The 17,603-nt window shown below is 47.2% G+C and overlaps 1 protein-coding gene across 1 annotated transcript; it reads right to left on the reverse strand.

Annotated features, from left to right (window-relative positions):
• Positions 1-1,870: 1,870 nt before the first annotated feature.
• Positions 1,871-17,331, reverse strand: LOC138567728 (chymotrypsinogen 2-like). Its single transcript, XM_069646213.1, has 7 exons — positions 17,257-17,331; positions 9,378-9,481; positions 9,054-9,133; positions 7,614-7,692; positions 5,006-5,186; positions 3,038-3,171; positions 1,871-2,127 (listed from the first exon to the last, which is right to left on the reverse strand). Exons 1-7 carry the CDS (start codon positions 17,306-17,308, stop codon positions 1,966-1,968), a joined length of 792 nt encoding a protein of 263 aa, XP_069502314.1. The 5' UTR covers positions 17,309-17,331; the 3' UTR covers positions 1,871-1,965.
• Between the last annotated feature and the right edge of the window lie 272 nt (positions 17,332-17,603).

Consider the following 17,603-nt stretch of genomic DNA (forward strand, 5'->3'; position numbering starts at 1 on the left):
TTTCTGTTGCATTTTTCTCCATGCAATATGTATGTGCCATTTCTGAGACCTGTGCATTCCACGTGTTGCAACTTTGAGCAACTGACGCAATGGCAACTCAGCGAGGCAGACAGCCATTAGAGGTAGGACAAATATGTCGCATTAATTAAGTGGTTAAAAACTAAAGTCATATTTTAGCTTAGTTTCCCCCTTTCAGAAAATGCCTCAAATCCCACCTTAGTAAGAGGATGAACGCATGTGAATGCCAGTAACAGCATGACAAACATGTTTCCATCATTACTGACTATATAATGAATTTATTTATGCATACACCATAGTACCAGCTATTCCCAGTACAAGCTGCTGTAAAATACACCATCACACTTGCACACGTAAGAATAGTGTACCACCATTAATATGTAAAACCGAATGCTTTTTTCATATTTCGGTGGGTTTTTTGGACAGTAAATTGCACATTTTGTAGGCCATTTTTCCAAAATTTTCGGGGGGGGGGAGAACCCCCCCGCACCCCCCTTGGGGGGGGTGGGCTCGCGCGCTGCGCGCGCTCGCGTCTATATTCGCCCTGGGAAATTTACGCCCCACCAGCTTTCAAACTCACCAGCCGCCACTGCTTCTAAATGCTGTAATAATAGCTGCCATTATTCCTCAACGTATGCATCGCCGAAGGGTGAAGGTCTTAGTGGGCCTGCCGGGACTCAAGCTGGCAAAGTGCAGACAGGCCCCATAGCAGAGGCGAGTGCTTACTTCACTGGGCTCGCCAATCCTGTGTGCAAGTCCTACTCGTGCCCTCCTGTTACATCCTGTCCAACACTCACTGTATCATCCCCAAACACCCTGCTTGTTTTCAGACCTGTTTCCTTCACCCATTAATGCGCCCCGAGTTTCTCCATTAGCTTTAGTGGGGTGTTGTGGGCTCTTGCAGGCTTGTCGCCTGTGATCCCCTCTTAGCATACACCTGCAGACTTTTACTTTCCGAATGATTTCCCTTTCTTGGATATTTCCTTCCCAGGCATCTTTTCATTCATCTTAGTTGGACTTACCCTCTCCAGCCCATGTTTTTGCATGTACAACACAGTGGTGTGATCTTTTTTATGCAAGTGGTGGTATGTTCAATAGTAGACCCTCGGCCCATCAGTGTTACCGCCATGCTGACCTCCTTGCGATCTTGCATTCAACTTCTGGATACGTCAGCATGAATCCTGCAACCCTGCAAGTATTTACTTATATTTTCTATATGATAGATCTCACCTGCTGTTCATGGTGCTAGTCTTGTGCATTCATATGAGAGAGTATAAAGGTGGCTCAGTGCATACCAAAGAACTATACTCTCATGCCTGCCTTTTTCAGTCCAGTATTGGTGGTGTGAATGTGTTTTACTTACAACAATCTTGACCTTAAATGAGAGGTTACCCAAAGTCCCTTCATCTGTTTTGAATGATGTAAGTGGCACTCTAGGTTTACTAGAGGTCCTATATCATAGTACGAGGTTACTCGGTTGTGATGTTAAAGGTATTTGGATTGGGATAGCATCTTACATATTTGCAAGTGTGGTTCACCAGGTTGGCCTCCCAACACCACTTACTTCACAAGCAGCTGTGGAAGCGGTTCATGAGTACGGAGAGGGATCACGGGTGCCGGTTTCTGCCGCTTTCATGATCCCCTAGCACCCTAGTATGCTCTTTGGTTTCACCCCAAAACCCACCAGCGTATCTCATTTTACTGTGATTTCTCTAACAGTCATATGGATGACCTCTGTCTTTGGATTTTAATGTCAGTTTATTTTTTATCTGTTATACTATCAGAGTGATTTAAATTGGTCTTTGGAGAAAGTTTTGCATAATCTTTAATAAATGAATAGGGACACCAGAAGTAAGTTTCACTTATTTATTTAACATTTTGCTGTATCGCCTAGGTATCCACGAGCACATTCCTGGCGTGTCTTCCAGAAGTCGCGTGTTGCGGGATTCAGTTGGCAGCGATGATCTCATCAGCCCAAGCCCTGAGCTCGGTGACACGAGCGTACACTCCAGGGGTCTGAGGGGAGCAGGTGCCACTTCCCCAGGAGACGATGCCCACCAGGGTCCATGCACCATTCTGCTGGCACACGAGAGGGCCGCCAGAGTCACCCTGAATGGGGGGAGAAACAACAGAGTTGAGTGGATCAGTGTTGGCACACCCTGCACAGCCACAATCAGGACTAGGGGTGCCCCCACTGCATTCTATCCTTCTACTGTTGTAGATTGCCCACAGTAACCCAGCGGCCAAGCTAGTACACCCTTCTGGCAATCACTTTGTTAAAATGGTTACCAAACTACCCATAAAAGAAACCATGAATCCAGTGAGCCAGGTAAATGGAAACCTCACAACCATCAAGCGAGCATGGTAAATGGAAACCTTCCAACTATCCAGTGAGCTAGGTAAATGGACACTTCCCAACCATCCAGTAGGCTAGGTAAATAGGCACCTCCCAACCATCCAGTGAGCTAGGTAAATGGACACCTCACAACCATCCAGCTATCTAGGTAAATGGACAACTCACAACCATCAAGCAAGTTAGGTAAATGGACGCCTCACAACCATCAAGTAAATTAGGTAAATGGACACCTCACAACCATCCAGCTAACTAGGTAAATGGACAACTCACAACCATCAAGCAAGCATGGTAAATGGCCACCTCACAACCATCCAGTAAGTTAGGTAAATAGGCACCTCCCAACCATCAAGCGAGCTAGGTGAATGGACACCTTACAATGATCCAGCTATCTCGGTGAATGGCCACCTCACAACTATCAAGCGAGCATGGTAAATGAACACCTCTCAACCATCGAGCAAGCATGGTAAATGGACACCTCACAACTATCAAGCAAGCATGGTAAATGGACACCTCACAACCATCAAGCGAGCATGGTAAATGGACACCTCACAACCATCCAGCTATCTAGGTAAATGGACACCTCACAACCATCGAGCGAGCATGGTAAATGGAAACCTCACAACCATCAAGCGAGCATGGTAAATGGATTGAAAGATGGATCACCATGCAGGAGGAAGCCCCGGCAGCTCCAGCGCAGACCATGACATCAGCGATCTTGTTGCCCCAGTAGTTCTTGCATTCAGTGTTGGTCAGGAGCGGGAGGGCCACCTGTTGCAGCTTCTCTGGAGTTTTGCTGGCTGCAAAAGTACAGAAACATCACCAAGATTGCCGGGTATCTCTGAAGGTTCTACGAGCCGTGGAAGTTCCTGAAAAGCACTCAACCCTAGTGGAAGCATTTCTATGCAGGGAGTGGGGTGTCAGCGAAGAGTTGGGCCTTTTTATTTTTTATTTAACACTTTGTAATTTGTATCACCATGTATCACATCACTTGACATCAACATTTATTATACCTGAGCACCTAGTAATAAGGAAAGCAATCAGACTGTGTCACTTATACATTAGAGGCATTGTCAGGGATATGTATATTTCTTAAATTAGAGTCATTAACCAACTTGCAGTGGTTGGTTGCACGTCAGAGATTGAGTTCTCTTAGCTCGGGTGTTGAATTTTGCATTCAGATATGTCTGCAAACACACCCTGTAATCCTCAGGCATAGATGTGGGAGGATTCATGCCTCTCCATAGCGCCTCGTGTTATATCAGCACTCTAAGCACTTCAGCCATTCATTGTTGTGGGAAGATGGCCTTTCATCCAGTCTTTGACATGACGCATTTGTTAATCGGGTTCCAGTGCAGCAGCAGTGTACTCAGTAAATATACTCGGTCTTAGGGACTGAGAGGCCAATGGTCTCAGACAAGTAGGTCCCTTCATGGGTTGTTCCACTGATGCCCCTTGTGGCAGCTGAGGAAACTGCAGCTGCCTGTCCATCACACTACCTGTGTCCATTTGGAAGTAAGCGTTAATGAGCAGAAGAGACATGGCTGTAGGACTTGCACATATGTGCAGAAGATCAATATGGGCCTGTCTACAAGGGAAACCATAAGTGTTGCATGTATGCCATTGGAGGCGGGCACTGAGGGCCTCATCAGGAGTTGGGCGGTGCAGTAAAAATGCAGCGGTAAAAGCATTACAGCCACATTACCGGCCCGCCCAATCACGGCTTTTGGGGGAAAGTCAGAGGATTCACCTCCAGCTCTGGCTAGTGCTATACTGAGCTGATGCAACAGTGCATAACCTTCTTTGCCAAATGGCATATATGCCAAAATAAATCCTGAAGGAGTCTCAGACTTCTGAAACTAGAAGCCCTCGTAATGGATTGACCTCAGAGGTAGGAACTCTCACTGCCTTCGAGACAGGGGAGATGGTGTCCACAGCCTAGAGGAGGAAAGTTGGTCTGTCACTGTTTGTGGCAAATGATGGTCACCAGATACTTGGTGATGGCAAAGGGCATTATCGTGGCAGTGTTTAATGTGGGGGCCCTGGCAGATACCAGAGGAAAGGAAATAGCTCTTCTTTCTAGGACGAGGTGGAAAATGTTACCCTTCGCAGCGGCAGTGGTGGAACGGGGACATCTCATCTGTCAAGGAGTTTTGTTTCAGCTGAATACCTCAATGTTATAAGTAACAACATTAAAAATCAAACATCACTCCGATATACAGGAAGAGAGGATCATTCTCCTTGGAAACCTACACACCCCTCAGTGCCTTTTACTGGGGGCCTGGCCAGCACAAAATCTGTTTTTGAAGAATCATGGGTTCTTTGTGATCATGCTTGCATGCGAATGCCACCAACAACTATCAAAGCTGGTGGAGTTCCCTTTTTTATTTATTTATAGGGACACTTCCCCAATACCTTAACAGGCTCCCCCCTGCCCGCCTATCTAAACCCATTCCGCGGAGTCCTCTGTTTAGTGGGGTGAAAGGAATGACGCTGCTGGCATTCACATGGTGTCAGAGTGGCCTAATATGGAGTCATGTGAAGTGGCCTCTTACTCTTCGGTCCTGGAACCCAAACTCCCATATTGAGGCCCGTCCCTGACCCCAGACCCATGGAGTCAATACTCAGCCGTACCGCTGGAATCGGTCAAGCCCCATCCGGTGGTCACGCATCTCATGCCGCCGCTGAAGTTGTCAGTTACGTCTGCCATGCACACCGGGGACACGCGGGCATTGAGCGTGGCAGGAGAGGCCAGCTTCAGGAGGGTGATGTCGTTCTTGATGGTGAACATGCTGAACTTGGGGTGCTTGAACACCTGCAGCAGGGAGACAACGGGAGAGGGAGAACACAAAGATTTAGAAAGATGTATTAACAAAGAGATCGGTAGATCCACTGCAAATACTAGACTGGACTCAGAAATGGTGAGAATTTGTATCGATGGAGCGGGTAACGTACACAATTCAAGGAGCACAAAGCAGGCTTACGACAGAATGGTCAACCATTTTGAACAATACAGCCCTCAAAGGCTACGCGTACAGGGAATATCTTGAACACTCTATGGTTTTTCCAATTAAATAGTTGTGTCAATCCTGGGCTAGGAAGGGGGGGGGGTTGTAGTTCTGTTATAATTAAACACAATAAACAAAAAACGAAAAAAAAAGACAATACAACTTTACATTTCCATCTTTAGGGCCCGAACTATCCTCATACAAAAGAAGTCACCTCCTCCTCCAGTGGCAGACATGACACAGATGCATTTCTGAAGGATGGGGAAGAGAGCATTTCTCATCTGGATGTCTATATCACGGTGAACCAATCACCTCTGCATAGACCACGTGCAGCGAGGTTTTGGGGCTTGCCAAGAAGGCTGCTCGGGAAAGCCAGCCACTTGCATCCAGATGTTGGCATTGCGGATTGCGGAACCTCGGGGCAAATCGTGGACATTCTAATGCCAAGTCCACCTGAATGAGTATCTCGGTGTCTGGATGGCTTCGTGGCACCAGCTCAATGTCATCAACAATCCCTTTACTGATTTAGTGGTCTGTTTGCTGCTTCAGGACATCAGCCGCAGCAAAGCAAGAATTAGTCTCAATCTATCAAACATGTATTGAAGTTATTTGCAGGGTCTTTCATCCCACAGCTAATTGGAAGCTCTAGATTACAACTATTTAATGTCATCCTGAAGCTGAAATACCTTCTCTTTTTTTGTATATGTGAAAAGTACGAACCTAACCAACTAGAGGGCAACAGAACACCTTTCAAGAGCTGGAACTATTGGTGCACAAAGGGACTGGGGCTAGCAGTGCCGCGTGTTGCATTCCCTGGAAAACTATCTTATAACTTCTTTTCTAAAGTGATTGGACAAGCCTGGTGTGTTTTTCCATTTTTGCTCCAGATCCCAATTCAGTAGCTCCTTCCATCTTGTGTTACCATGACCCCCTAAATGTGCTGGATGCCATGTCTTTAGCATGCCATTGTTTGCCACACCAGTCTTCCCCTCTCTGCCTTTTCATCCGTGTCGTTCTTGTGCCACAACAATCCCTTGCTTGAAGGGGCCTCTCCCTTTACCCCTACACCCACTTGTCTTTCCCCTCTCCCACCCATTCCCTAAACCTCTGGTGTTCCCGCTACTCTCAGGAAGGGGGTCCCCCTCCCTTACCCCATCCCGCCTGTGATTCCACATCCAAACTCTCCCTCTCTCTCCCTTAACTGCCCGCTACTCTTGGTCACCATCGCATGCCACTCCCCCCAACTCACACTCCATTCCCCTTACTCAGTCCTGCTCTCACGCTTCCCCACAGCCCTCTACCCTCTCCAATTCACCTTGGCCGGCAACGTGTCATGTCCCGCTTCCTGTTTCCTGCTTCCTGTTTCCTGCTTCCTGTTTCCTGATTCCACCCCTCTGCCTGCCCTCTCTGCCTCCCTTACTATGATGCTTTGTGAAGCAAATACATGCATTGCATTAACTGTGCAGTAAATGCATGCACTGCATTAACTGTGTAGTAAATGCATGCACTGCATTAACTGTGCAGTAAATGCATGCATTGCACATGCTGCCCACTAAACACATGCCACCATGTGCATTGCACGCTTTGCATTTTATTTTCACACTGTCCTTTTATGTGTTCCAACAATAACCCTATATTAGCCAAACAAAACAAGCCTCTACTAAGGTGCTGCTGAGCCTTCTGACTATGCACAAACTCTATGCTTGCCAAGCAAGGGACCGCACAAGCCAGACATTCCTCCCAACCAGGAGTCAAGTCCTACAAATAAAAGTGTGGGACTCATTAACATACCAATTGAATGTGACGTCACCAGAAATGAGCGTATCAAGGTGCCCTATGAAATAAGTGGGGTGTATTCCATCCACCAGTGTGTACCTTTGACTTGAGCGCTACTCCCAGTGCTCGCGATGTCTCCATACCCTGCTGGGCATTTCTTGCTTTCTCTAATAAATGTTGTCTTGGCCACAGTCCGTCTCCAGATTACCCAGTTGTGCCTTGGCGGGGCAGGACGGAGGACAGGAAACCTGGCTCGGATGGGGGGCAGTTGGATGCGGGCAAGAGCGCAAATGCTGGTGGTCGACCCTTCCAGGGAAGAGATCTAAGGGTACATGCTCAATGGGGATCTTCTATGGGCAAAAGAGGCCTGGAGCCACGCCTCGCTCATACGCGCCCAATACCAGAACCAGAGGACGGGCAGCTCCGGAAGTGGAGATCGGATGACCACAAGCCCTTACCTTAGCAATGGTCATGACTTGGATGTCCTCACTTGGAGAGCCGTGATCGAATTCCCCCAGAATAACGCGGTGGCTGGTTCTGTGGATGAATCGCAGAAAGGGTGAGTTAGAGAAAAGTGACCTTTCGACCTGTAACAACCATCCAGCCATGTGTCCCAAAGGGAGAGGAAGGTCATGAAGAAAGCATGCGCCAATTTCTGCACAGCCTTCCACAGTCTCCCCTGACACAGCGCTTCAAAGCAGGGAACAAAAACAAAATGGAACTGGCTGGTCCTAGCTCAGCACAGGAAAATGAGGAGTCTTTGAATGGTCGAGCCTGCCATGGGCAGAGTGTGAGCAAGTGGTGCCCAAAAAACAAATAAAGTGAAAAAGCAAGCACATGACCCAATCCCTGCTTATCAAGCTTGACAACTGATTTACTGTCACAACAAGCTTACTTTGATGCATGTGTGAAGTGATTGCCTGCTGTTGACATTTTAGGGAAGATTTCGTTTCAATGGATCCCTGAAAAAGATTGTGGACTTCAATATGGCCACAGTTTGTTTACCTGGCATCCAAGTGAGACTGTATTGGAGTGGTGTAAGAGGGGAGGGGGGCACTGTAATACTGATCACCTTGAAGAGGGTGCCTTCTACGCTGATAGATTGAATAGTATGCGGTACCTTGGGGTTAAGCACCAAAGGAGAAGACCTTCTTACCTGTATCCTGAAGCATGGCTATGACCCATGGTCGGCTAGCTCATCGCTTGCCCTGGTGATGCCGTCTTGGGCGCTCGGCTATGCTGTAGGAGCTCCTGGGCGAATGTAATTCCTTTTCATGACGGTCTTTACCTTTTCTATCATTAGGGGCAACTCGTGGGCTTCTATGGCAGGCTGCAGCCAATCAACTCTATCTAAAATCCCCTGACATATTTCAGGCGTAGGGCTCATCCTGCAAACTCTGGCATTGCCCCGTCTGCCAGCTAGAGGGAATCTCTCTATGCAAATGCTACCCATTCATCGGTCCTCATGCGGAAATATGTTAATATTTGCATTGTGAAATTTCATTGGGTCAAGATGGCAATCGTAGAGTACGGAATTGCAGCAAGAGCCCTGGAAGGCACCTGGCCCACAACGTTACTGGGTAATCCCTCCCAGGAAGTGCACATATTGTAGGGCAAGGTCTCTGCTCACATTGTCCCGGGAGGATAGCTCGGCAGCAACGTACTCACCTTGGAAGCAAGACGACACGGAGCAATACAGGTTCAAATCCTGGGTCCGCGCTTAGAAACCTCTGGGTATTGAGAGCGTTATAAATAACCTATCATATCATATCATATCATATCATTGTTGGGTGACCCACCAGCTCATTTGCGTCCTACAATTGACACCTGTTGTGGGATCAGTGAAGGAGCGCAGTCTGAGCTGGAGCGGATACTAATAGGGATAAGAGTCCACTTACCGGACATTGCAGTGTGCTGCGGTCACCACCCATTCCTCGCTGATCAGGGAACCACCGCAGAAGTGGAATCCGGTGCTGTCCTACGGGGAAGAGGAGATGGTTAGCAATGCGCATCGGTGATCAGACATAGTCAAGACCTCCCACCCGCGTACGTCATTCTGTGCTTAGCAAAGTCCTGGGTTTCTAATTCTGGAGATTAACTGAGATAGTTATTTTTCTTATAAAGTGCATATTGCAAGCATCATCTCATGCTTCCATGCTGGTGGCACCCTAGACTGCTGCCTAGAAGCACGCACTAGAATCACTGAGTGTGTTGGTGCTTACCTGCAGTGACACTTGCCAGGGCCATGATCCGGGCACAGCGTCCTCGCCGTTCACAATTCTGGCATAGCCGGTGAGAACCGGCTTGATGGCAGGAACACCGCAGCCTGGAGTCAAGAAAGACAATTGATCAACGTCAGCCGCTGTAATTTGGCAATCACCAACAATTTCAATGTTGCAGTGAGTTAGAAAACTGTGAAAAATATGGTGCGAGATGATAGCCCCGTAAACTCACTTTGGCCCCTGGCAGCACCCTGGCAACCCCTGGGCTAGAGGTCGCAGGGGCTTCTTCTTTCAAAGGGGGCGTCAGGATGAATTGAAAGCATCAAATAATGGGACCAATGGCTAGAGACAGTATATTCATACATGACACCCAGTATGTTTCCACAGTCAGTTACACCTAAGAAAATGTGAAGGCAGCAAGTACACTTGAGATGCCAAACTCATGCTGGAATATTTACTGCATCACCTGCACAAAGGAAATCTAAATTGCATCGCTCCCTTCCGGGATAGCAACAAGAGTTCAATTATAACCAAATTCTTTGTAGGGCTGGGTTCACATTTCGGGGTTTCTGCCAGACCCCGAGCTTCAGAAATTTGTCAAACACGAATTATTGTTGGACAAATTTCAGTCTGGTTTTCGTCCAAAATATAGAACTGAGACTGCCTTGTTGGTAGTACAGGACGAACTGTTAAAGGCTGCGGACCAAGGGGAGCTTACCCTCCTGGTCATGCTGGATCTGTCCGCGGCCTTTGATACAGTGAATCATCAAATTCTTCTGGACCGCCTGCAGGAGGTTGGAAGAGTATCTGATTTAGCACTGAGGTGGTTTAGGTCTTTTTTGACCAACCGTCAACAGCGGGTGAGAGTGGGGGAGTTTCTGTCAGACCTTATTTGGTTGAGCTGTGGGGTCCCGCAGGGATCCTCCCTATCGCCACTGTATATTCGGCCACTACTTGAGATTCTGAGACGCTATGGGTTGAATTTTCACTCATATGCCGATGACACCCAGATCTTCATACGAATTGGCAACTTTCAGGAAGCTTTTAACAAACTGGGGCTTTGCCTGGAGGAAATAGGCAGCTGGATGTCCAAGAATTACTTGCAACTTAATGCTGCTATAACTGAATTGATTCTATTTGGACCAAAAAATCAGTTGTTGGCAGCTAAGAAGTTGCCTATTCCATCACTTCTGGGCAAGAGTTTAAAATTTGTATCAAAAGTAAAAAAATTGGGTTGTATGTGGCAAGAAGACCTGGGCTGTGAAGCCCAGGTGGGAGCTAAGACAAAAGCAGTACATTTCATTCTTTGAATGCTACGTCAAGCACTCCCCTACATACCAACCAAAGGTCATGCCTCTGTGGTAGGAGCTCTTACTAGTGCCCACTTGGACTATTGTAATAGTCAATTGTTGGGCATTCCTACTAAACAGCTTCAGCGGCTTCAGAGGGCGCAAAATGCAGCCATCAGACTGATATTTAGTCTGAAGAAAACTGATCATGTCTCACCTTTTCGCCAAAAGTTGCATTGCCTACCAGTCGAAGATCGCATAAAATTTAAGACAGCCTGTATTGTCTATAAATGTGTCAATGGCCTGGCTCCCCTGTATTTACAAGAGCTAATACGGCCATACCAACCCATGAGACAACTGCGATCTTGTGATAGACATCTTTTAACCATTCCTTACTCAGCTTTTAGAATCAGAGGTGACAGAAGATTCTCTGTCTTTGGTCCCAGGCTGTGGAATTCGTTGCCGCAATCCCTAAGAACCATGAGCTCACTTCATCAATTTCGCCAGGCACTGAAGACTTTCCATTTTAGGTAGTTGTCCCTATTTCATCTGGGATCCTTTTCAACTTTGTTGCTACCTTTAGCTGTGTCATCTGCGCCGATATACGGTTTATTTCGTTTGGTGCGCTTTACAAATGTAAAAAATCAACAAAAAAAAAAATCAAATCAAAAATCACATTGCCTCTGACCCAAACGATATGACCACTAAAGCAGTAATCAGTCCTTGTAACCCTCCTAGTCCCTATGGATATGTTATCTACTATGGACCTAAGATTCATTTACTGGACCTGCAGATGCCTGAAGCTGCATTCCACAAAGATGGAAGCTGCACAGATACAGATGGAAACTGAGGCCCTTGTGTGTTTTCAGCAAGACTTCCCTCAACGCCTCTGCCGTTAGAATACAGCCACAACCTATGTCAAAAGTAGGTCTCGATGTATAGATATCGAGTCTCCTGCCCTGGCGCTCTGTCGTGGCCTCCCACAGCACCCGCCCACGTGCCTGACCTCTTGGGCTGTCCTCCTAAATCCTAATCTTGGCCAAACGCACATACGCATCTTAAGCCTCCTCTTAGAACTTTCTGATCCCTGGACTTCGGTCCCCGAAGGCGTTCCAACCACAAAGCGCATTGAGGCCATACACATGGGAAAATGGCACTATGTAAATGGCGATAATAAAATACAATACAAACAATATCCCAGTTCTTGCATTCCCCCAAAATAACATGCAAGCGTTTGGCGACCATGTAGAGCAGTTCGCTCCTGGCCTTATTCCCCAGCTGTTGAAGCACTTAATAATATCTTGTGGGCACAGGAGTGGGCGTTTTAAGAGTCATGTTGGCAGCGCCTGAACATCTGCAACTTATGATCACTCTGCTTACCTGGGAAACGCGGGCAGTATTCGGGCACAACATGGCATTACTGGGGCATTGAGGCTGTGCTTGGCATATGCCGGCTCTGCCACAGCCTGTAAGGATAAACCTTACAGATGATCCGAGATAGAGGGGCTTCAGGGGGCTGCGGCTGGAGTGCAATGGCAGCAGCCTCGCATTGGAGGCTGTACTTCACATATGATGAATACAGCTGGCAGGCAAGGACAGTACTGGCATAAGATGGCAGAAACTTGGCCCATGAGGCTGTCGTGGCATATAGAGACAGCGCACCTATGCCCATGATGGTTCGGTAGGTTATTTATAACGTGCTTAATATCCAGAGGTTTCTGAGCCCGGACTCGCGATCGAACCTATGTTGCTCCATGTTGTCTTGCTTCCAAGCTTTTCCCTCAGCTATCCTCCTGAGACTGGTTCGGTGGTGTGTACGCGTGGCCTGTCATGACTGCACCCACGGCATTTCAAAACAGCAAACTAGTTCAAATATGGCTGGCAACTTAAAAGGAATTTAGCCGGTTTCAGTAACTATTTGTTCTTTATTAGTTCAGGTTTATTGTAGTTTTTTTTAAATAATCAGTGATGCCACTTCATCATGTCAAGGGCCATTTGACTTTGCCTCCAGTCACCTCAGTTTGCTGAAAGGACATGTCGTGTCCATTCCTGTGATGTCACGGAGTGTGTGATATCACTTCCGCTAAACCTGGCATTTTGGCCAATTGGTTTAGCTGGTCAAATCATCCACTGTAATATGCAGCAGAAATGTGAGAGCTGCCTCTAGGCCTGTGATGGGTACAGCCCCACTCTCGCTGGGCCATTGGGGATGCATAGAGGGGTGAAGGGGGGTTACGGGTGGGGAGGGAGAAGCTGCCGAGAAGTAGGGCTGAGTGGAGCAACCATGGATTGATGAGATGTTCCTTGCCGAGGAGCCTCTTCAGGTACCCCCTGCAGCAGAGGGTGGAGGAAGCCAGTGTGATCCAGAGACAGGGTGCGCAGCAGGAAACCATTGCTTGACCATCTGCGCCCAGGCACCCCATGCTCTCTTTTACTGGGGGATGTTTACTCCACGGTTAAACAGAAGTGGAACATATGTGTACCCAGATTTTCGCAGGAAGATCATGCTGAGGCTGCAATTGTTCTTCAAAAGCTAATAATAATAAAAATGTTATCCTATAAAGGCAACTTCAATTTTCTAGCTAAATATAGGCATCTCTCAAAGATGCAAAGCAATCACTGACATGTTTTTCTTTATTTTGGAAGGTACTTCACGAGAACAAATGCATCATGAATGGTCTATCCCAAAAGTGAATAAGAACATGTTGCAATCGGGCATGGCTCATTACTCACTTGCAGAATGCCCCCCTGCGCCATGTGACCATTCCCTGGTGGTTGGCATTTCTTTGAATGTAAACTGATATAAACTACAGGAGCCCCCACCTTAAAGTCAGGCCTAATAAAGCTGAAACAACACTAGCCACTTGTAGAGGGACAACTCTCCCCACCAGTACTGGGACTGCATTCTAGTACCACAGAGGCCATCCATACTTAAACACGGACAGCACTAACTGTCATACTCATGTGGCTTGCAGGGACTCCCCGACCCACTGAAGTAGGGACACTACTGTCAACAGGTACTAGAGCAGGCTTACCCACCGATATAGGCACAATCCTGTTAACTTTTGTGGTGCAACCCCAACTGCTGGCATCAGACTAGCCCTACTCAGCAATGCTAACATATTGTAGTTGACATATATTTAGCGCCTTTTACCATTATTATAGTCTCAATGCGCTAGTGGTGGGCCTCGGGCACCTAAGTCCAAAATATGGGAAATCACAGAGTGGGTCTAGAAGGTGTGTGCGCATTCGACCACTTTAGGGCTTAGGTGGGCTGGCTGGGCTCCCATAAAAAGCATCCCACAAGGTCAGGCTTGTGAGTGGCTGTTGAGTGAGGTCAGGAGAGAGCGTGAGTGCAAGAGATTTGTTATGTGTCGAGCTGGCCCAAATTTGTCATGGGTAATCGCTGCATACTGATGGCAGAGGTGTTGAGGCGTAATATAGTGTAAGTAGGCAAAACAATTATGTGACTAGCGAGACCGAAATTGTCATAGACGTTGTTGTATTCTGATGTGTCCAGGGACCATGCCTGTGGCTGGTGTCCACCGGAGTGGTGCGTTTATAAGTACTTAGAAATTTAGACAGCGTCATAGACCACCCTTCACAAATTACCACTAGTACCAAGGCCGGTGGCAGGGGGAAGCTATCCTGACAGACCATTAAGCTTAGAATGGGCAATCCTAATACATCTTTGAGGTGCAATAAACAGTCTGTCCTCAAAGGACTCCAAGGCACGTTTGACCGGTTCTCCCTATGATCTTTAGAGCTCTGGGGACGCGATATCATCATAAACATCTGCGTAAACAGACAGGCTAGCGAAAGAGTGCAACACCATTCCCATCCCCCCTGAAAATCCATCTCGGTGCAACACCTGTCCCACCCCCAACAATCCATCCAAGTGCAACACATTTCCTACCCAGCAATTAATCCCAATGCAGCTCATTTCATACCCCCAACACTTTGGGTACAAACAAATGTAGAGGGGGGTTCATTACATCATCTATTTATACACTACAGTGGTGGTCGTATTCAATTTATATCAAATTTATTTCAAATTACTATAAAATGTATCTAAACATTTTTGAGGTTCAATTGAAATGTTTGGGGTTGTATTATATGTATAGGGTTCAATACATCTATTTATAGCCCATATTCGGGCTCTTATCAAATTAATATCAACAGTTTTGGAGTAGCTAAAATGTATGTAAAATTATTGAGGGTCAATCAAATGTATAGGGGTTCAGGGGGCGTGAAAAGGGGCAGGGTACCTGTCAAATTTAACATCGATAAAAAGGTATCCCACCCCACTACATCTGAGGAATTTATGAAACCTATGCAGTGGGTGTGTTCAATACCATAAAGCACGGCAATCTTTGCAGTGAGTCAGAATGAGCCACAGGGAGATTGGTGCAGTGTAAATACGCAAGTGTGCCAGGCTGATAAACTTGAGCTGCGTTATTAGTGTTATGCATCCAGCAATAGTGACACGTAATGTGCTTTTCTAAAGCTGGCAGCATAACCCGAGGGTCCAGTCTTCAAATGAAAGATCCAACAAAGGACCAAGGATGTCAAAAAGGTTGGTGAGAGGTGGTCTAATGTTTTTTCTTGGCTATTTCTGTAACCAGAGGGACCTTGGGCAAAGTCCCCCGGTCACTGCAACTCTTATGTGATGTTCCGTCCAAGTAGCCCATATGGCTACCATGTGCCAGATTACGGAAACTTAAAACCGGTGCAAGTGCAAAATTGCACGGTATTAGCACTGGGGCAAAGTTTGCCCTATTTTTAAAAACAGTCCGACATGTTCAAAAACCTTTCCACCATTACAAGTGCATTTTGGCATGGTATAAGCACCAGAGCAAAAATTGCCCTAGTACAAAAATGATATATTTTCAATGTATTTTTGAATCAGGGCAAAGTTTGCCTTAGTGCTAATACCAATCCGTATAAGCACGAGGGCAAACCTTGCCCTGTTACAAAAATGCATTGAAAACGTATCTTTTGTGCCCAATGGAAATGTTTGCCCTTGTGTTTACAACATACCAAACCACACAGGTCACAGTGGAAAGGGTTTCTAATATGTCCCAGTGTTTTAAAAAAAAATAGAGCAAACTTTGCACTAGTGTTATACCGTGCAACTTTGCACTTCACTGGTGCAAAGTTTCTGTAATCTGGCCCCAGAACAGCAGTGCTTTTTAAGCACGGCATATTGGTCCAAGGGTGGCTCCATAAACCTACATGTGTTTTGTGAGGTAGCCTGCTGGCACCTGTAATTTAGGTGTGGCATTACCTGGGATGCAGTCCTTTCTACAAGATTAGTAGCCATGGGAGTACTAAAGGATTATATAGGCCCTACTCCTGGCCATTTTGTCTTTTAGCACCCCTCTGTGTGGACCACGTGGGAGACCTAAACAACTGGTAATGGATTAGACATACCAACTAGCACTAGGACAATCCTACCCACTGGTACTGGAACAATCCTTCCCATTGGTACTAGAGTAATCGAATCCTATATCAATGCAAATATGCCACTTGCTGGAATTGTAAATCCCTTCCTAATGGTACTAGAATAACCCTGTCCAATGGCACTGGAATAATGCCAGCCACAGCCGTACTGGTGCACCCACACATGGTACTGGCAACGCCTTATAAACCAGTGCCTGGAGAACGCTAGCTGCTGGTACTATTCACTGATACTGGAGACCGGTTGCCCCCAGTGATATTGAAGCGGATCATGCCTCTGGCAGCAGGGCATCCCTTCCTCACTGGAACAGCAGCGGCTTCATTGCCCACATGCATGGCTGTTTTGCCCTCAAGTCCTTCTTCTTGCTTTTTCCGTGTCGGAGATACACCTGAGCATTAAATGATAAAGCTAACTCTGGCCCAGCCCTGCCCCTCGTGGTGGAATGGAACCTCGAGTGACATTTATTGGGTACATGCAGGTGGCAGCCCAGTGTGCCATTCTCTGCTTTTGAAAGCGATCTCTCCCACATGCGGAGAGCCAACGAGAGCCTTGTTGCACAGGTGATGGGTTCCCATTGTGTTGGTGCCCAGTGGCTCTGCTTACTTTGAAGGAGGGCAGACTGCCCTCGGCACTGGTTGCCCTACACTCTGATAATAATGATCATTGCGAGTGCCCTCACAGCACGGAATGGGCTCTTACTTTTATGACCCTTGAAGGCCACCGCCAGAGATGCACTTAACACTGAAAAGGGATGTACAGAAAAATAACCTTGTGAGCTGCATGCGTGGGAGATACAGGAGAAGCTGCAGGTGCATCTTATGAGCTGTGCAGGGGTATGTGCTGCACACATCTGGGCCCCTTTCTAAAGGGTCGCCGGGCTAAGAGCCATGGTCCATGTCTACTCTGTGGAGACAGACTTATTCTCCAACAGAATCCTGAGACTGGTTTTGCCAAATGGCTGTCTGGGCCTCTGGTAAGCCTGGGCAGAGACACGCCCCGTGGCATCAGGGTATCGCACATGATCCTTCTGCTGCCCCATAATCTTTTCCTGGGCGCCCCTGGAGATGTTCCAGGAATCTGCTTCTCCTGGATGGAGCTATTCCTGGGGTGACCGGTCAGGGGAGCTTACCGTAGGTAGCGCCAACGAAGGCGAGGCAGGACAGCAACCAGAGGAACGCCATTGCTCTTTCAGGTCGGTCTCGAGTGGGATTCTGCTAAGGAATCCTGGAGCTGTTTTATACCATCCAGCAGCCAATCAGGACGCGGCTCCATTTTTAGCTCCCTTAACTGATGTGATAAGGGTTGGGCTAGAGGCCTGGGATGGAACATGCAGGGTGTGCAATCTGGAGACCTTGGGAGATAAGGAGGTCTGCAGCCCTGAGGTGGCCGCTCAGAATTATTTTTATGTATTTTTATTTCAGTGCTCATTTACGTTACGCTTCATGCTGGACTCCACCAGCTTCCAATCATGGGACA

Source organism: Ambystoma mexicanum, chromosome 1p (assembly GCF_040938575.1).
Source record: "Ambystoma mexicanum isolate Mex_15411 chromosome 1p, UKY_AmexF1_1, whole genome shotgun sequence".
Taxonomy (NCBI): domain Eukaryota; kingdom Metazoa; phylum Chordata; class Amphibia; order Caudata; family Ambystomatidae; genus Ambystoma; species Ambystoma mexicanum.

Coding starts and splice junctions, on each gene's coding strand:
- LOC138567728 (XM_069646213.1), bottom strand. CDS start 17,308: ATGGCGTTCCTCTGGTTGCTGTCCTGCCTCGCCTTCGTTGGCGCTACC. Junction 7,693..9,053: donor GCAGCACACTGCAATGTCCG/GTAAGTGGACTC, acceptor ATTCATCCACAG/AACCAGCCACCGCGTTATTC. Junction 2,128..3,037: donor CCGGGGCTTCCTCCTGCATG/GTGATCCATCTT, acceptor CCCCCCATTCAG/GGTGACTCTGGCGGCCCTCT.